Here is a 19,812-nt window from a genome sequence, read left to right on the forward strand (position 1 = left end):
TGCGGGCGCGGGCCGTGCGGCTACGGGGCGCCGCGAGGGCCACGGGCGGGTGGCGCGCGGAGGTGCGCTCTTGCGCGGGGCGGTGCAGGTGCGGGGCTGCGGACTCCGCAGTCCCGCCTTACGAACTGCCCCCAGGGTTTCAGCTCAGCCCAGACCCCCGTCCGCATCCCCGCCCGGACCCCCTACTCACTCTTACCCCTCAGCCCTCGGGCCCAGATCCACACCGAACACCCCACTTCCCCGCAGACTTCCCAACGCTGTCCCCCACATCTGCGTCCCCTCAGGTGCCCCGCAGTCCTGGAAAAAAGTTTATTTGTGTAACCAATGACAGCATGGGGGCGGGGTGTGCTGGCGAGGCGGGTTCTTCCTCTTCCGGTCACTTCTTCTTCTTCTTGGCCACCTTGAGCTTCCCCTCGATCAGCCGCTGGCCCTGCCTCTTGATCTCGGCCCGCGAGGGCACGTAACTGTGGTCCACGTCGGCAAACTGGAAGGTCTCTGCAAAGGAGGGGGGGAGGGCAGCCGCGCCCGCAGCCCGTCTGCCCCGCGAGGGTCCCCAGGTCCTGGATTGTCCCCTGGCGTCCGTTCACCGCAGGGCCAATTGTACCAACGACGTATATTTCTTACTTTCTGTGTCCCTGATGCTCCGGCATTTGGGGTCTCGCACAGCCAGGGAGAGAGACAGACCAGGGCTCGCCCAGTCCTTCCAGAGCCCACACCCGACCACCTCTGTCTAACCCACACCCCAAGCCTGAATCACCCAGGGCCAGGTGCCAGGCAACTGGGGACAGCCCCTGTGCCCCAAACCTGCTGGAATTATTCGAACGGGCAGATCTTAAGCTGTGTGCCCTGCCCTGCCTTGCCCTTCCCACAGAAACCCCAATAAGGGCCCTGGCCAAGGCCTTCCCCCCTGCCTGCCTACCGGCACTGGTGCCTCCCTGTGTCACAAAAGGTGGTAAGTTCTTTCAATGGCATTAACTTCACCAAGTCACCTCCATAAATTAAAAATCCTGTGGGTGCAACTGACACACCCCTTCCATCCCTTTAGCCCCCACTGTCCCTCCAGGCCGCCCTGGTCGGATGCAGCAAGCGCCATCCGCAACCTCTGCCTCCGCACAGCTCAGGCCCAGCACCAGCTGCGGGGCGGCCTGTACCTATGACATCCTCCTCCATCTCCTCAGAGCTGATCCTGGTGTTCTGCTTCTCCTTCAGGGCCGAGGACTCCAGGGCATCCCTCACCTTCGTGTGGACCTGCAGGGCATGGGGACTGTCAGCTCCGAGGGCACACGGGGCGTGTGGGCATCCCCCGGGCCAGGGCTACCTCCTCCGTCCTGGGCAGCATCTGCACTCGGTCAGCCAGGTACAGCAGCTTCTTCTCGCAGTATGCCAGCTTGCTGTACACATCCAGGGTGTCGGAGGGCAGCGCTTCTTTCTGTGGCCAGGAGGAAAAAGTCGTCTCCCTCTGGCCCCTCCAGGGGACCCTCTGTACTGGGGGCTCCTCCACGCTTCCCTGGTACCTGGGCCGTGGGCAGGGGGACGCCGACCAGGCGGATGTGGAGGTTGTCGATGCCGGTTTGGATGGTCAGCAGCAGCTTCTGGCTCTTGGCCATGTTGGCGTGGGCCAGCTGCAGCCGGTCTTCCTCCTCCTTCAGCATGTCCTTCATTTTCTTCTCAACAGACTTCAAGCTGTTGAGGATGAGGGAGGTGGGTAGCGGACCGAGGGCAAGGTAGCGGAGTCCCGAGCGGGCGCTGTGCTAATTCGGGCTCAGGAGCTCAGAGGCGGGCACTTGGGGCCCCTCGGCAGCGGGTGCGCTCAGCTCCGAGCCTGGTGCCAGCCACGGGGCCGTTAGTGAGGAGAAAGTCAGGGGCCCCCGGGTACCTGACGGAGCTGGGCGTCTGGTGGAACTTGAGCATCACCTCCTTCATCTCCAGCTCCTTCATCACGGCCTCCAGCTGTGCCCGCCTCCCCTCACAGTCTGCCATCTGCAGCTCCAGGTTCTCCTCCGTGTTCCTCTGAGCCAGGAACCGGCCGGCGATGTCCTGGCGGGGCCAGTGGGGCGAGGAGCCGGTATGAGCCAAGAGGGAGCTTGTTCTTCGGGCTCCCAGTGGTCAGTAACATTGACCGTGGCTGGGTGTTGAGGACCTGTGAGGCCCTCTGTGTGTGTCACCCTCGTGACAGGCAGAGGGGCCAGCTGACCCCAAGGAAGAGCCAGAGAGACCACCGCCAAGAGACTGCGTGGCTTTGAGTCACTCGTCCAAGGGTGGACAAGCTTACGTCAGGACCATGGACAGGAGCTGAAGGCTTACTAATAATAAATCCAGGGCGGATTAAAATAAAGCCGGTGGGGCGGAGAGGCAGCTGCTCGTCACGATGCTGTTGGTTTGGGAAGGGGAAGGAGTTAAGAGGTGAAGGCCACCTCCTCGGGGTTTGATCCTCAAATTCCAGCAGGCTCTGTGCAGCCCCTGGAGCACGGCTCGGATTTGCCAGCTGCGTCCCTGGAGTGCCCGCTACTCTGAGCTGTGGGGCCGCTGCTTTGTGTATCCATTCACGCAGAAGGTGTCTGCAGAGACTGGCCCAGCTCAGCTGGGCCTTGGGCTTGGGCAGGGTCCCCACCCGTCCTTCTGCCCACACCCCAGGAGTGCCAGGGAGCAGTACCCAGAGGTGAGAGCACCGCACAGCAGTCTTGACTTTCTCCACCAAAGCCGTCACGTCCGTCTGGTATTCGATATCAGCCTTGGAGGTCTCCCTTCTCTTCACTGGGCACAGCAGAGGGAAGGTCAGCCGGCATGCAGGAATGCTGTGGGAGCTCTGCGCGGGGCCGTCGGATGCCCCCATACGTCGTCAGGGGAGGCCACGCAAGAGCTGGGTACCCGTCAGAGTCACCTTCACCTTAACTGGCTCCCTCCTCGGCCAGCCCTCGAGGGATGCCCCAAGGCGGCTCCATCCAGAGGAGGACCAAAAGCGGTCTGGCACAGGGGGGCTTAGTGGGGCTTCTCAGAGGCGGCTCAGGGGTGCCAGGGGCATCGCCGAGTGCATTTTACAGCTGAGAAGCCGGGGGCTCAGCCACCCCTGGCCAAGAGCCCAGAGCCGGCAGCAGCACCTTGAAGCGTGCGCTGCGACCGTTGGTGTGCACCGGCGCAGGTCTAGCCAGGGAGGGGCCGGGGCTCATCGGTCTCCCTCACCCCGGCCCCCGCAGGTTACCCCCACCTCACGGTGACCCACCTCTCGGGACCCTGGCTGGGGCGGCGGGAGCTGAGCGCTTACCTTTCAGAGTTTCGGGACCCATCAGGTTGGAGGGGAAGTGCAAGTCCTGCCGGCCCTGAGGAGGGGGAGGAGGAGGTGAGGGGGGTCCTCGTGGGGCAGGGGCTGCTGTGGCTGGCGTGGCCCGGACTCACCCGGCGGTATTTCTCGCTGGTCTCCTTGGTGTGGATCTTGTCAATGAGCTTCTTTTGCTGGTTCCGCCGATTCTCCCGCGCCTGGCGTTCCTCGATGAAGGTGGCCTCCCCTTGCCTCATGTTCATCTGGGGACACAGGAAGGGGGGCGGGGGTCTGTCCCACCAAGGCCACTCGGGGTGCTGATCCAGCATCAGTGTCAGGCCCCGTCTTCCTGATCTGGGACGCTCCGCCTGCGACCATCACCCTCCCCCTTGCGTTCTGCCCTCCTCTGGGACGCCACCCTCCTGCCTGGCCTCTGAGCCTTCCCTGTGTTACACCCCTCCAGCTGGGGTCACTCCGGCTGCAGCCGTAGGCTCAGGGACTGCCTGGGACGTGCCTCACAGATTTCTCTCTCCAGCCCCGGTCCTCCGCTGCCTCTGCCGGCTCCCCTTAGAACTCACTAGAGTGGATTCCACGTGTCTAAACACAAACTCATCATCTTCCCCCAGACCTCCTGTCTCCCAGCACATCCCGCTGTGGTGGCTAAATCCACGGTCTGTCTGTGCCTGCTCACGCATCCTGGATGCCACGCTCTGCCCTTGCCTGCACGTCTCACTCGCCCCACCCCTCATCGGGGTGACCTCTTAAAGGCTTCTCGGCTCCGTCCGAGTTCGGCCACCCATCTCCACCACTGGACTGGCCCAAGTGACCAGTGTCTTGGCCCCGGTCCCCTCCAGTCTCTGCAGCCAGAGCACACCCGTTTGGAGACACGAATCTGATCCCGTCTCCCCCCCCCCACTCCTCCCAGGGCTCCAGGTTAGGACGGCTGCCACTGCAGCCCCGCCACCTGCTGCCCACACAGGCTCCAGCCTACACGCCTCCTTTTGGCCCTGTTACACCACAAGACTGTGTTGCCCAACCTCCAACCCCCAGAATCCGCCATTCACTGCCTTCCTGAGAAGGTCTGAACCCCAGGGCGGCCGCACTTCATGAGGAGGGGGCAGGCTGGCCTGGCAAGGGCCGCGGCACAGAGTGGGTGAAGGGGTGGCACCTGCCCCGTCCAGGTCAATTCTCTGCCTTCTCTGTCTACGTCATGGCTTCTGTGCCTGGTGGGACCCCCTCTGCCCAGGCTCACAGGTGGTAAGGCAAGCAGGCCGGCAGGGCAGCCACTGGACTCCTCCAGTGATGACAGGGGGTGTGGGCATGGGGGTGTCCCAACGGACCCTGGGCCAGACAGGTTCAAGAGATAGCCCTGCAGGGTCCCCAGCCTGGGACCTGCTCTCACCTTGACCTCATCCGTAGTCATCATGGCATCTTGGGACATGATTGCCATGTCCGACAGTTCCGAGCAGTAGTCAACCACGAGGTTCTGCAGCTTGTCCAGCTCTGTGGGGTATCCTGCCAGCTTCTGCAGCAGAAGGGCAAGGGCAGGTGGGCACAGAGCCTGACAGTCCAGGGGCTGCGGGCCAACCACAGGCTCCCCTGGCCCCTCCCTCGTTCTCTTCTGGCCCCCAAAGTGGACCACGCCTACTCCCCACCCCTCACCCCGGACTGTGCGAGCCCAGAGGACAAGTATAGCCTGGCCTGTGGCCCCAGCCGGGCCCAAAGCAGGTGAAAGGACATGTTTTGGGGGGGAAAACAGCATCTTCCTGGTGGATTCTCTCACTGCCCAGGGCCAGAGTCCAGAGACACTTCCAAAGAAGTTGTGATGGGATGTCCCACCACGTGGGAGAGGTGACTGTGAAACCCCGGGAGGCTGGCTGCTGTCTGAAGTGAAGCAGAGGGGCTCAAAACACTGGTGTGGGGTCAGAGACTCAGGACTCAAGGCCAAGGCTGTAACCTGACCAGCTAGCGTGGGACCTTAGGAAAGCCACTTAACCTGGGTTTTGCCATGTGTAAAGGTAAGGTAATAATGGCTCTTTCAGGAGGTCGCTATCAGGATGGATTGAGAAGGTATAATGATGTATATTTAGCACAGGGTCAGGTTCATAAATGTCCAATATATCTTGGCTCTTAATATTTTGTTGTTGATAACTACAACGTAGAATCCTCACTATTTTTTTTTTTTTTTAATGCCAGGGGGACTTCCCTGGTGTTCCAGTGGTTAAGACTTGGCGCTTCCACTGCAGGGGGCACGGGTTCGATCCCTGGTCAGGGAACTAAGAACCCACACGCCGTGCCGTGCGGCCAAAAAAAAAAAAGCAGATGACCACAGGAGTTATTTTTTTTTAGTGCATATGTTCTGAAAAGATAAGCAAGTACCACTGGGAGGACATAATGCATACAGGTGAAGGAGGGGCTGGACCCCAGAGTGCAGATGGAGTGGGAAGGGGTGTGGGGAGGCGGAGTGGGCCCAGGAAGGAGACGTGGGCAGGGCCACAAGGTGAGTCTCCACGACACGGGGCCTGAGGCAAGAGGGACAGGCTGGAGGACAAAGCAGCATGCTGCTGGGCTCTGGGCACCGTGGGCAGGATTTGGGGGGCATGACCCTAGCTGCGAAGAGCTGCAATGCCCACCCATCCCACACCCTCCTCCAAACGCATTTCTACCTGTCACCCTCCCGGCCACACTGCCCGCCAGGGCTTCCCCTCCCCCAGCCCCAGGATGAAGGTGGGGTCTTCCCTCTCTCTCCGGGCGCCACCTGCCAAGCTGCTCCTCTTTGCACCCTGGCACACACCCTCCAGCCCTCCTCTCCGACTGTCCTCGTCCTCCCCATCTTCCACCACCTGGCCTGTGGCAGGTGCCTGTGCTCTTCTGTGTGGGGGCCAAGGGGGGCCTCCAGTGAAGGGGGGTTGCCTCACAGCAGGGCTCACGGCCCCTGGGGGCTTCCCCCTGGCCTTCTCGGCAGGGAGCAGGGTGGCTGGCTTGGAAGAGGTGGGCAGCAAGCGGAGGTTACTGACCTGCTCAGAGGCAGCTTGCCCTGGATGATGTTAGGGGACTTCTGAGGGTGCAGGACCCATCTCTTGGCCTCAGAAGCCAGGGGATGAGAAACGATGGGGCAAAGTAAAAACAACACTAAACCATCAAATAAGAACCCAAACAGAGGGGCTTCCCTGGTGGCGCAGTGCTTAAGAATCCGCCTGCCAATGCAGGGGACATGGGTTCGAGCCCTGGTCTGGGAAGATCCCACATGCCGCGGAGCAACTAAGCCCATGTGCCACAACTACTGAGCCCGTGCGCCTAGAGCCCGTGGTCCACAACAAGAGAAGCCACCGCAATGAGAAACCTGCGCACTGCAACACAGAGTAGCCCCCGCTCGCCGCAACTAGAGAAAGCCGGTGCACAGCAACGAAGACCCAACACAACCAAAAACAAAAAATAAATTAAAAAAAAAAAGGAAAGAACCCAAACAGGACTTCCCTGGTGGTGCAGTGGTTAAGAATCCACCTGCCCATGCAGGGGACACGGGTTTGAGCCCTGGTCTAGGAAGATCCCACATTCTGCGAAGCAACTCAGCCCATGCAGCACAGCTACTGAACCTGCACTCTGGACCCTGCGAGCCACAACTACTGAAGCTCACAAGCCACAACTACTGAGTCCCGCACACCTAGAGCCTGTGCTCCGCAACAGGAGAAGCCACTGCAATGAGAAGCCTGCGTACCGCAACGAAGAGTAGCCCCCGCTCGCCACAACTAGAGAAAGCCTGCACGCAGCGACGAAGACCCAAGCAGCCAAAAATAAATAAGTCAATAAATCACTAAATTTATAAAAAACCAAAAACCAAAAAACAAACAATTCTGATGTAGCACATGATATGCCTTTTTGGAGCAGCAAATAAATTCTTGAAAGAACGTTTCCCACCTACAAGGTGCCGCTGCTCAGCTTGGCGCCCAAAGCAGGGCTCAGCCTTTCCCGGGGTCACCCGGCCTGGAGGAGAGCTGCGCGCCTGCGGGGCGGCCTAACCCGGAGGGCACGCCCCCACCGAGATTCCAGCCCGGCGGCGAACAGGCTGGGGCCTGAGATTCCCGCCCCTCCTGGCCAGTTGGGCTCCCTGGGACCGGGATGCGGTCTCGGTCTCAGGGTGTGGGGTGAGGGGGCTCACTTTTTTCAGGTGGTCCAGCAGGTCCACGTACAGCAGGTGGATATTCTGGCTTGTGGTGATCTTGACCATCGTCTTTTCTATGTTGTTCTCCAGCTGCCGGATGACCTGGGAGGGGAGGAAGGGCACGTTGAGAGTGCGTGGGGACAGGCCACCTGGGAGTGCAGAGGCCGGCGGGGGCGGGGCTGGGCTTTCTTCCAAGGGGGCCTCATTCATCTAGCCCCGCCCTTCCACAGAGCCCCGCCCCTCTCCTCCTGTGGCCCCGCCCCATCACCCCGGAGGCCCTGCCCCGCTCCCCGCCGCCACCTGCCGCATGCGCAGCTCCTCCTTGGTGGCCTCGGGCTGGTTCTTAAGGCTGGCCAGCTCCAGCTGCATGCTCTCCAGCTTCTGCTCGCGCCGCCGCACCAGGTGGGTCAGCGCGTTGTGCATATTCACGCGGTCGAAGACGTACTTGCGCAGCTTCTCCCGCGCCACCTGGGTCGGGGAGGGCACTGCCCGCGCGTGGGTGCTCAGGGGCCACGGAGCGCGCCTGCAGCCGGGCGGGCGGGGAGGGACCCGTGGCAACGCCACAGGGACGCTGGGGCTGGGAACTCGCTCTGCTCCCCACCGGCTCCACATCGTAGTTTAGTTGGGGGTGCACTGGCTGGGCGGGGCTGAGGGGTCCCGCCTCCTGCCTTACCTCCATGGTGCAGCGGCTCTGCGCCAGCCTCATGGGCACGTCCTTCCCGCAGGCCTTGGAGATGGTCTGCTGGTCGTACTGTGGGACGCGGCGGCTGAGCTGGGGTCCCGGCCCCTCTGCGTCCCCCCCGGCCGCCGGGCCCTCCAGGGATTCTCCCCGGGTCTCCTCTGCCATGTGCTAGCCCAGCAGCAAGACCCCAGCTCCTGGGGCCACAAGGGGCAGAGCGCTGAAGGACCCCATCCGGGCCATCCCTGCTCCGATGTGATGGGGGTCCAGAGAGGCGGGTCCCTGGCTCCCTTATATGGCTGCTGCAGGGGGTAGCCCAGGAAAGGGACCCCTGTCGGGCCCCTGGCCCTGCCCTCTGAGGTGGGTGGTGGGGAAACTGGCCCCCCCCCCTCGCTTCAGAATGGTTGGGGTTAGAGTGGGGAAAGGAGAGGAGGTGCCTGCTGTCCACCTGTGTTGGGGGAGGGGCTGTTTCAGCACGTGCCCCGCCCCCCCCCCCCCCCAGCCAGCAGGTACAGGGAGGGTCCCGCTGTCCACCTTCTTGGCCAAAGCCCACTCGTGGGACCCACGGCGAATGTTGCCGCGCAGGACAGCCAGCGTGGCCTTGTTCTTGACCGTGGTCTCCTTCACCGTCTGGATCTGCAGCGCCCGACATTGCTCTGTGTGGAGGGACAGGGCAGCCAGGACGTAGGCCAAGGGCCAAGGGCCTGGCCGGGATTCCCGGGTGGGGTAGGCTCCACGCCGGGGAGGACAGAGGTGGGGGTGTGAGTTTGCTGTCTCCAAGGCCACGCTCATTCCTCCCAGCCTGCATGGGGGCCCGCTTCGCGGCTCAGCAGTGCTCATCGGGACGGCTCTCAGTGGACGGCAGTGCTGGGAGGTGGGGAGGGCGGGGTGCAAGCCAGGGACGGGCAGGCCTGTGATTGCTTCCAGACCCTCTAGCCACAGAAGTGGGTGGATCCTCTCCTGTCCCCTCTGGCTTTGAGGCCACTATGCTCACAAATCTCCTTGAAGCCCCCAGCTTCTCCTCCCCCTGCCCCCTGCATGGCAGACCCCTCCGATCCCTTCCCCCCAGCTCTGTTTGGGGGTGAGCAGTCGAGCGGCCCCCAGTCCATATGCCCTGGACTGTCTCTGTGTTAAGATCGTAAGTCCTGCACCCGGGATCCCCGGAGCCCCTGGGTCACCCCAGCGGCAGCCGCACCCTGGAGCCGAGTGATGGTCTTCAGCTCCTGGATCTGCTCCTCCGTCTCTGCCTCACTACGAATCCTCATGGTGGCCCACGGGGTCCTCCAGGGCCCGTCCGCACCTCCCACCCTCTCTGTGCTGAGCCTGCCCCGCAGAACCACAGTTCAGATTGTCCCTGGAATCTCGGCCCATTGTGATGGGGGCTGAGGTTCTCAACGCCCAGGGAACCCGGGAATTCCTGGCCCACCCCGATGACCCCACCCTCTGCCCCCAGCCAGCCTTGGGGTTGCTCTCCTGGATACGAGTCTCGTGGCTGCTCTCCGCTCAAGTGTGATGCCTTGGTCAAGGCAGCTTTCTTCCACAGGGAGGTGATTGGCGGTGGCACTGCACCCCACGGTGGCGACACTGCACCCCAGTGGCCCCACTGCACCCTCCCCATCCCCCCACACCCCCAGTGTCCTTCACTGAGCCTCCTAAAACTTCTGACCGCTCACTGCCTACAGGGTCTCCATTCCCTTACCCCACCCCAAGTTCAAACTCCAACCCTGGTGACCTGGCTCGTGAGACCCCCAGCCTCGGCCCTGACTACCCCATCTCTCCCTGACCTTCCCTGCTCCACCCCCACTTCCCTGGGGAAGTCCTGGGTCCAGCTTTAGCTGTCACTTACTCCAGGAGGAGTCAGTCCCCTCCCTCTGCACCCCCAGCACAAGCTTCCCTTACAGCCATGTGGCCCAAGCCTGGGATTCCAGGGGTGCACATCAGATGGGTTACTTCTTCCAACCTGCATGAGTTTGCTAACAAAGCACCACAGACTGGGCAGCTTAAACAACAGAAATTTATTGTCTCGCATCCTGGAGGCTTGAAGTCTGAGATCAAGGTGTCGGCAGGGCTGGTTTCTCCTGAGGCGTCTCTCCCAGGCTTGTAGACGGCCGTGTCCTCGTGGGGTCTTTCCCCTGTACTCATCTGTGTCCTAATCGCCTTCTCTTATAAGCGCACCAGTCAGACTGGATGAGGGCCCATCCCCATTTTAACTTAATCACCCCTTCAAAGGTCCTGTCTCCAAATGCAGTCATATTCTGAGGTCCTGGGGGCTAGGGCTGCAAACTGTGAGTTTGGGGGAGACACGGTTCAGCCATAACAATAGTCTTCACCCATGTGCTGTTACAGCACCCATCTTTTTCTGTGACCTCTCACACAGATCCTTTACTTTTCTGGTCACTCTCAGTTTTTAAAAAGTGAGTCCAGTCCCCTCTGAAACTCCAAGTTCACCCTCTGCCCTCCCTCTGAGCCCAGGTCTTTCCCTCAGGGGGTTGGGAGGGCCCGCCGTGGGCAGGGTCTATTCCCTTGATGCCCGTGTTCTCCCAGGGTGTGAGGCAGAGCCTGTCCCCCAATACTGGTTCTCCTTTCCTCCGATGGAGAACCCCTGAATTTTAGTGGGCACGTGGCTGCCCAGAGCAAGCTGCCCTCCTAGGTGCCTTTGCACTAGGCGTCCCACATGACTTAGTTCTAGCCAATGGAGTGTTCAGAGAAGTGAGTGAACTGCCCTCCTCCTCCCCCTTTCTCTTTCCTGTTGACAGGGATGAAGACCAGATGGTCGGAGCCAGCACAGCTGCCTGGGACCATGAGGTGGATTTGGAATGAGGGCCGTTACAGCACAGAACACGCTAAAAGAAGCCTGGGTCCCTGACTCCATACAGCCCCAGACCACCCACTTGAACTTTTTCATGAAAGAAGATGAAAACTCTAGCTTGCTTATGCCATGGTTATCTTGGGCTTCCTGTCGTTTTGCCTTCCCACGAACAGATTCCCTGGTGCACGGCGAGTGTGCAGGAGATGTTCTTTTGCATGACTGGCTAGGTCAGCAGGCGCAGGGGCGGAGCTGGGGCTGGAGCAGCGCGGCCCTGTGTGCCTTCAGTGTTACCGGGAAGCCTGCTTATAAAGGACGATGGATTTGCCCAGGTTTTATATAATCTCTGCCTCTCCCTCTGTTGCAGGTGGGTGAGGTGGGCAGTCTTGCCTACCCAGGAACACTCCTCCATGTGGACAGAGCTCCAGTAAGCTGACTCTGGTCCCCTGAACCCCTCACTTCCTCCTCCCCGGGGGAGAAGTGACTTAATCTGATAGGTGGGTTGGAATGATAGGCAGGTGGGCACGGCCACTTCCTGTCCCTTGTCTCCTGGAAGCCGGTGCTGCCTGGCTGCACACGGTCTGCTCTGCTTCTCTGTGCCAGGTGGCGCAGAAGCACGGCCCCGCATGGAGGGCCCACGGGCTGCCCAGAGTGTCGAGTTCTGGGGTTCAGTGTTAGGAACTGCCCTGGCACCTCCTCCAATCAGCTGTGTGGTACCGAGGTGACATTTCTCTCATCTTCTTACTGCTCTGACTTGTTTCCCAACTGCTTTAGAACTCAGGCGGGAAATGGGAAAGCGTTTATTAGTCCCACAACCCCCAGCAGAAGCTGTCAGCTCTGACTGGGGTGGGCGGGGGGATGCAGGGGTCAGAAAGGGCGTATCAGCAGCAGGAAGTGCAGAAAGCCCAAGCCCACACCCCAGAGCTGCCGCCCCCAAACATGCATGAGACAGGCCTGGTCTTCTCCAGCTCTGTGTCCACCGTGTTTCTCACTGCCCTGCAGGAGGCCAGCCACCCCAGGGGCAGCACCTCCTGGTCTGACCTTCTGGGCGTCCAGGCTGGGCAGGAGCAGTTTGCACAGGTCTGACAGAGATGGCCATGCATGTGTGCAGGGGACATGGGTGTGGGGAGGCCAGCCTGGGGTGCAGAGGTGCTGAGGGCTGTGCTCTAGAACTCTCCGGCCCCAGGTCCTCTGTGCCCTGGCTGGAGCTCTCCTAGCTGTGCCGATCTGTAAGAGGCAAAGGGAGACAGCTAGAACCACACCCCAAAGCTGCTCCCGGTCCCTGTGCCCATTTTACCGGGGCAAAAACTGAGGCCCGTAACAGGAGGGATGCAGGCAGTGGAGGCCAGGCTTGAGATCAATCAGCTTGGTGTCCAATGCGGGGCCTCTCAATCCGGCCGCTCTTCTTGGGGTGCCCACCCTCCTCACTCTGCACTCGCCCAGGGCCACCCAGCCCCTCCTGGGTCTTCCTCCTGCACAAGGGCCTGGAAGTTCTGTCTGCCGCAGGCCCCTCCCTCCAGCCCCCACCCCCACACGCGTGTCAAGGGGACAGGCCTGTCCCGCCTACACCTTGGGCCCGGGCACTGGAGCCTCGGTTCCGCGTCCTGCTGCCCCCGGGACCCTCACCTGTGTCCATGTCTTTGGGGAGCTGCCCTGTCTCCAGGAAGAGCCAGAGGTTGCTGCATTTCTGCGACTCCACTCGGGTCACCCAGTAGCTGGCCACTGAGCCTGCGACTGGGGAGTGGGGGGCAGGGGCCAGTGGGCAGGGGGGGCGGGGCCTCTGCACTTGTCAGGGGAAGGGAGCAGGGTGCAGGCTTGTTCCGGGCAGATGGGAGTGGTGGGGTCCAGCAGGGCTCCCACTGAGAACTGGAGCCCCATCCCCGGAGGCAGGGATGCCCGGGACCACAGTCCCCCCACCCCTAGTGGGATCCACTTCTGCTGAAGAGCCAGCGGCAACGGGGGTGCATTTCAGGGGTGCCAGGCACCAGCCCTGGAGTACCCACCCACGGCCACCAGCACGTTCCACTGAAAGGGGTACGGAAACTTCCTCTGAACGAGCATCTGCAGGCCGACGGTCGCACCGGTGCCTGCCAAGAGCCATGGTCCACATCAGCCAGCCCGTCCACGGGGCTGGCCAGGGGACCACCGGCGCTCTCGGCCTAAGTGCTCGGGACACCTGCCAGGCTCCGAGCACTGCGGGCTGGCGACCTGGCGCCACCTGCTGGGGAGTCAGGGTGAGACAGGAGGATGAGGTCTCTTCACACCCCAAGGACAGACACCTGGACCCAGCCTACCTGTGACAAAGGTGAAAATGCCCTTCATGAAGGCGTTCGACTGGCACGCGGCATACTCCCCCAGTCCCTGGGATGGGGGAGGGGGTTGAAGGCTCAGTTCCCCGTCCCTCCTTTGGGCACACTCCAGCCCTGGGGGAGGGGACCACTCATCGTGAGGCCCTGGGGGCCTGGACACATCCCACCTGCCCCCATGCCCACCCAGGATGCCTCGATCTCCACAGCAAGAGGGTCCCCCACCTCTGTCCCTCTTCTCTTCCCTGATAAGGGCACTCCCACCGAGGCCCCCGCCCCGCTCAGGTCAGCTTCTGAGGTCAGGGGCCCGCGTCCCAGGCCAGCCTTCTCACCGGGTGCTTGCTGGCCACGGCGTCGTCCACCCGGGACAGGCCCAGGTTCACCATGGCTGGCGGGGCGCGGGGAGCCGGCGGGGCAGAGCGGCGCCGGACCGGGCGGAGGGGCGGGGCCGGATGGGGCGGGGCGGGGCGGGGCCTGGCGGGCGGGCCTGCGCAGGGCCTGGTGGAGGGCAGGGGGCGGAGCCGGCCGCGCGCTCCCCAGGCCCAGCTCTGTGGCGTTGGGCGGCGAGGCGGCGGCGCGAACGTGGGCGCCGGCGCGCGCTCCTCCCCGCGGGCCCGGCCTGGGTCGTCCGCCTCATTTCCAAGCTCTCAGAGACATAATGATTACTGTTAGTATTATTTGTGGGGGTGGGGCTTTGCTTACGGGATTACATCTACTGAAAACGACCACGGAATAGTGTATCCAAAGATGATATAGCGAGTTAATTCCAAAAATACCGTAAGCGCGTACTTGGTGCCAGTTCTGTGCTAGGAGTTGGGGGTCCCACGGAGGAGTCAGAGCTCCTAGCGCTCATAGAGCAGACAGGTAAACAGACCTGGGAGGAGGTCAGGAAAACAAAATGGGTAAGGGTATGGAGAGAGGCCAGGGCCTGTGTGTACGTGTGTGTGTGCGCGCGCCCGCCCTCAAGGAGAGACCTGCGTGGGAGGGTCAGGCAGAGGACCCTCAACCTTGAGCTGCTGTGTGGGACTGAGCGTGGCCTATTTGCAGAAGCTTCAGGAGGCCCACGTGGCTGGATCTGAGGGCGAGAGGCGAGGGTTGGGCTGGGCCTTGAAGCCTGGTGGGAGCTTCAGTTCCTCTGATTGCGCACAGCCAGGCACAGCCAGGGATGTCAGCTCAGTGGACGTCTCGCTGTCCCTGCACGGTGGGGGGCCAGCCGTCCAGGAGTGCATCTGCGAAGGTTTAGAGAGTGTTTCAGCAGTGGAGCAGGCAGGGGTGCTGTCATGGTGCAGCGTGCTGTCCGCATATAGGGGGCTACTGGGGTGCAAGAGTGCTGTCAGGGTGCTCTTGGGGTGTGTTTGGAGGCTGCACTAACAGGCCTCGGCATTGGGTTGGAGGTGCCAGTGAGGAAGGAAGGGGACCCAGGCTGGCCTCCAGGGCTTGCCCTGAGCGCAGGTGGGCACAGCAGTGGGGGCTGAGGGGAGCTGATGGTGTGGGGCACACTGGGAGGCGGTTTGGGCTCTGTCGGGTCTGAGATGTCTGGAGACAGGAGACTGGGATGTGTGAATTTGGAACCCAGTGGGGAGGTCAAGGTTGTAGTTAAAAATGCTTTCTCTAAAGAAAAATTTATTATTGCTTGTTAATGAAAATAGTGTATATTCCATATAAAAATTAAAGCTGTGCAGATGCTCCTAAAGTAAAATGCACGTCCCCCGCCACCAATGTGGGTGCTGGCCGGGACATTCCCAGTGCAAGTGGGTGATGGGGGTGGGCGATGGGGGGATGGGGGGAGACGTGGGGTGATGAAGAGACACAGGGTGCAGCCGTTCCCAGCGCCTGCTCCTTCCCTAGGGCTCTGGAGAGAAGTGCCCGGGGCGCCCTCAGGGTGGGCTGGAGGGGGCAGGGCGATTTCACCAGGTGCAGTGTGATCCGAAGTCACCACTGCCTCTGTGACAAGGTGTGGCTGGTTCACTTCTACTCCAGTTAAACCCAAAGTTGCTACTTGTTAGTGTGTGTCTTTGGAAGTATCACCACGAAGTGGGTCAACAATTTACTGTTGAAGTCACTTGAGGAAATTGGCTTTCAGGCCTAAGCAGAGGGTACAATTCTATCTTAGTACAGAGTCGCTAGGACTGACTGGCAGCTATTTCCCACCCTTGGCTGACGCTTTGATAATCTTAGTATTTAGTTTCTCAGGCAAGCCACCTACAGACTCCTGTAGATCAGCTTTGGAAGTCTTAGAATACATGAACTCAGAAAGCCGTTTCATCTTCTCTTGTGTTGAAGAGACAGTGTGGAAATTCTACTGACATAATGAAATATTCTTTTGCTTCAAAATCTATTGCCTTGGGAGTTCCCTGGTGGGCAGTGGTAAGGAATCCGCCTGCCAATGCAGGGGAAGCGGGTTTGAGCCCTGGTCGGGGAACGAAGATCCCACATGCCGCAGGACAACTAAGCCCCTGTGCCACAACTACAGAGCTCGCATGCCGCAAACTGCAGAGCCCGTGGGCCACAACTAGAGAGAGAAAACCTGCACACCACAGCTAGAGAGAAGCCCACGCGCCCCAACGAAGTGCCCACGCGCCGCAACAAAAACGATCCTGCATGCCTCAACAAAGATCCCACGTGCCGCAACTAAGACTCGACGCAGCCAAAAAAACCATTGCCTTTCCCAAATTCCCTTTTTGTACGATTCATTTCTTCTTGGCTCCATAATCTGAAGGTGGACTGAGTTGTTGAAGTTTACCATTTTCTTCAACAGCTCTTTTGACTTACAAATAGGTCAGCGGGCTGGGGCCTGGGCCTCTGCACTTCTCAGGGAAAGGGCACAACCGATACATTTCAGGCCAGGCTGAACCTTGCAGAAGCGTTCCTGCCAAATGCTTCATCTTCAGGAAGAAGCCCCGCCCAGGTATCGCTAACCTATCCATGTGCCACCAAGCTCCAAGGAACAGACACTTGGATTCATGCGTCACATCTGAAAAAGCACCAACCCCTGACTGGAGCTGCATACCATCTGGTGACCTGAAAGTAAAGATTTCCAGGAATTAAAGCAGGTGACATCTGACCAGACAGCTTTCCCAAGATGTCTGGACCAGGCCTGTACGCCCTTTTCTCATGGTTGCTGCTTCTCTCTCTCTTTCATGGGAAGACAATACCCTTGTCCACATTTCCCAAACCCTTGTGAAAGGGGGAAACCTCTTCTTTTGATTATGGCCTTTTGGAAACAGCCTTATCATGATCCCGTGACAAATTAATCTTTTACTTGCCTTTTGGGAAGCGTTAGACGGTTCGGGATTCACAGTGTTTATTTCATCTGAACTATTAACTGACTCTGGGTTCTTATCTACACTCTCTGAATTTGCAAACTTACAGGCTGTATTTTTCATAATATAATTGGTTCCAAACAGTTCTTTTGAGATAACAATACTATTTTTAATAGATCTTTGAAGTTTTGCTCTTTTTTCAGAGCTCATCAGCTATTGCTTCACGTTTATTTCTGTGCTGTTTCTTCCCAACATACTCAGGTAATTCTTTCAGTTTGAGTGTGCTCCTTTTGTATTTACTGTTCTATTTCCTCCTCATAACAAAACGGAGGCCGCCCATTGATCCACTTTACTAAACCTTCATGGCTGCCTAAGTGGGAACTTCAGGAGGCATATTTGACTCCAGATTTCCCTCCACGGGGAGAGCCTTGTTCCCTTGGGTCAGAGTAAGTACCAATGAAAAATGACCAGAAAAGTGGAAACTCGGGAATTCCCTGGTGGTCCAGTGGTTAGGATTCAGTGCTTTCACTGCCGGGGAGCCCAGGTTCAATCCCTAGTCAGGGAAATAAGATCCCACAAGACACGTGGCACGGCCAGAAAAAAAAAAAAAAAGTGGAAACTCAACTGCATAGAATCAGGCATAGTTGCAAGTCTCACCTGCCTCTCTGTGGTCCTTTGATTTGTTCAGTTGGCCACCTTCAGGCATAAGATCCATGTTTGGAACCATCACACAATTTAGAGTTGTCATGTTACTCTTAATTCTGTTTTGTATGAATATTTTAAATTCTGCATTTTGTTGCCTGTCAAACTTTTGTAAAAATGATGTATCCTGGGACTTCCCTGGCGGTCCAGTGGTTAAGACTTCACCTTCCAATGCAGGGGGTGCGGGTTTGATCCCTGGTCAGGGAGCTAAGATCCCACATGCCTCAGGGCCAAAAAACCAAAACATAAAACAGAAGTAATATTGTAACAAATTCCATAAAGACTTTAAAAATGGTTCATGTCAAAAAAAAAAATTTAAAAAAAACCAATGTAGCCAATAAAGTGATACTGGCTCAACATTTCAAAATAATCTCCCTTGGCCTTAATAAAACAGCAACATGGGTTTATTCAGGAACAGTAAAGAACTGCAATTCAGGACAAGCAATCTAGGGCAAACCACAACAAGTGCCGAGAACAAAGGAGAGGAAACTCTTTTATAGAGGAGAAGGGGGAGTTGAGAGGGGCTGTTCTAAACAAAGTGTCCATTGGAGGAAACTGGGAGTTCGCAGTGTGGTGACTTTTCATTGGCTGAACTGTGATGGCCTCTCATTGGCTGGGCTGTTGCTGGGCTGGGAGAAAATCTTCCTCCTGCTGGGTAGAAAGCAGTAACCTTCCTGTTGGGTCTGCAATTGAGGCTGCATGGTAGGGTGTGAGAGCTCCCCCTTTGGCCTCCTGACTGCAGTTTAGTGAGGGTTCCCTTTATTAATTTTCACATAAAGGAGAGAGGCCTGAGGGTCCAGAGGGAAACCACCCCATGCCTCCGAGAATGCTGCAGCTCCCTGGCTCCAGACCTGGACCTCCCACCCCCACCAAGGGGCCCTGCTCACTAACGAGGTGCAGGGATGACCCCTCCCCTGCCTGGCTGGGCCTCCCATTCCTCACAGCTCAGCTTTTCTCCACAGAAATGTAACCCAAGTCATGTGCAAACACACCACTTCCCCGACCTTGGCCAGCTTCACTCATCTGTGCCCCAAGACCCTTCTCCAACAGGAGGGCAGGCACCTCGCCCGACCCCACCCAAGGTGCTTCCGAGAATCACAGGCAGCTGGACACGTGCCCTGTGACAATTGGCCCAAATGGCCAGGACTTGGACGATAACGAACAATAATTTCTGTCCGCATCTTCAACTCAGGACCAACTGGAGAAAGACAAATATGCCCCCTAAACAACCACAGGGGATGCCTACCTGTTCTCATTTGTGTGGTCTTCATTTATGTCCACTGTTGTAATCGGTCTTTTATGTTTTTCATCTTTTTTGTTATTAAAAAAGAAATTCTAAATATTCCTATAGAAAACTGATTAATCTTTATCAGGTTTACCTTTTCTGATTTTCGTAGACTTGGTCCATACCAAATTAAAGAATTTTTTTCCTACCAGCACTGTTAAAGTTAATTTTTATGTGGAAATCTGATCCATCTGGAATTAATTTTGATGTAAGGAGTGAGGTGGTGATCTAGCTACGTATGTATTTTCTAAATGGTCCCTAGTGGTGACAGTTTTGTTGACTGCGTATTCAAGCTTTTCTCCACAGACGGAAACATGTCCTTCATCGTATGCTGAATTCCCCTGTCATTTGTGTCTCTTCCCATTTTTTCTAGATTCTTCTGTTATTCTATTTACAATCATGCTCTTACTGCTCATGATTTTATAACAGGTTTTCATGTCTTGTAGAACTAGTTGCCTGGGTTTATTTTTCCTTTGTAGAATTTTTTTAGTTTTTATTCCATGTTTACTTTTTCGTATGAAATTAGAACAATTTTTTTTTTCTGGTTGAAATTTTTTAAAACTTGGAATTCTAAAAAATGTATAGATGATGATTCAGGGAGAACTGGTGTCTTTGTGATAATGTGGTTTATTTTTTAGGGTCATCCCTGGAACAAGTTGCTTTTCCAGCATCTGTTCAGCCCTGACCCATTTCCTGGAGGGACAAGGAGGCAGACTCTAATTAGGAGAAAGCGGGGAGTTTGTTTACAAAGAAACGATCTATCCACACATGGGTGGGGCGTAGGGGAGCCCAGAGCAGCAGAGCTGACGGTCCCCAGGTGGAAGGGTGGAGGGGAGGGCAGCATCCAGAATGCAGAGGAGAACCGTGTGGATGAGGCTCCCGAAGCCGCGAGACCAGTGACCTGAGGGTGGGGGGCTCGGCCAGCGCCTGGTGGCCTCGATCCCCCTCCTCCCCATCTCCCGTCGGGCTCCCTGGCTGAGCCCAGCAGGGCAGGGGACGGGGGGTCCTTGACGCCGTCTGTGCAGGTTGGGTCCCTCCGTGGTCAGCAGGGTGGAGGGAGGCACGGCCTGAAGGTCCTCCTCTGAGGGCGGAGGGCTGGGACCGAGAAGTGGCGCAGCCGTGCCAGGAAGCCGACATCTGGCTTTGAGCTGGGCCCCACGGCAGGGGGACAGGGCCCGGCCTGGGGGGACGACAGCCGCCCTGGACAACTGGAGCCAGGGCGGGTCACAGGAGGGATGTCAGGCTCCCGGATTAGCGGGAGGCTGGAGAACCGAGTGGCGGGAACTGGGGCCGCTCCAGGCGCTGAGCAGGAACCAACAGGAACGTCCAGGGGAGCCTTGGGTCCGAGGCCAC

General features: G+C 58.5%; 2 protein-coding genes across 2 annotated transcripts; both read right to left on the minus strand.

The window, feature by feature from the left end:
* Positions 1 to 302: 302 nt before the first annotated feature.
* CCDC183 (coiled-coil domain containing 183) lies at positions 303 to 9,362 on the minus strand. The gene is made up of 14 exons (XM_061199594.1): positions 9,293 to 9,362; positions 8,632 to 8,753; positions 8,092 to 8,169; positions 7,719 to 7,886; positions 7,416 to 7,520; positions 4,659 to 4,781; positions 3,394 to 3,519; positions 3,263 to 3,317; positions 2,654 to 2,754; positions 1,877 to 2,037; positions 1,515 to 1,683; positions 1,319 to 1,429; positions 1,152 to 1,248; positions 303 to 495 (listed from the first exon to the last, which is right to left on the minus strand). Exons 1-14 carry the CDS (start codon positions 9,360 to 9,362, stop codon positions 377 to 379), a joined length of 1,605 nt encoding a protein of 534 aa, XP_061055577.1. The 3' UTR covers positions 303 to 376.
* Positions 9,363 to 11,687: 2,325 nt separating this feature from the next.
* On the minus strand, positions 11,688 to 13,644 carry TMEM141 (transmembrane protein 141). The gene is made up of 5 exons (XM_061199595.1): positions 13,542 to 13,644; positions 13,198 to 13,264; positions 12,907 to 12,990; positions 12,530 to 12,637; positions 11,688 to 12,130 (listed from the first exon to the last, which is right to left on the minus strand). Exons 1-5 carry the CDS (start codon positions 13,593 to 13,595, stop codon positions 12,117 to 12,119), a joined length of 327 nt encoding a protein of 108 aa, XP_061055578.1. The 5' UTR covers positions 13,596 to 13,644; the 3' UTR covers positions 11,688 to 12,116.
* Positions 13,645 to 19,812: the final 6,168 nt, after the last annotated feature.

This window comes from Eubalaena glacialis, chromosome 9, assembly GCF_028564815.1.
Source record: "Eubalaena glacialis isolate mEubGla1 chromosome 9, mEubGla1.1.hap2.+ XY, whole genome shotgun sequence".
Taxonomy (NCBI): Eukaryota; Metazoa; Chordata; class Mammalia; order Artiodactyla; family Balaenidae; genus Eubalaena; species Eubalaena glacialis.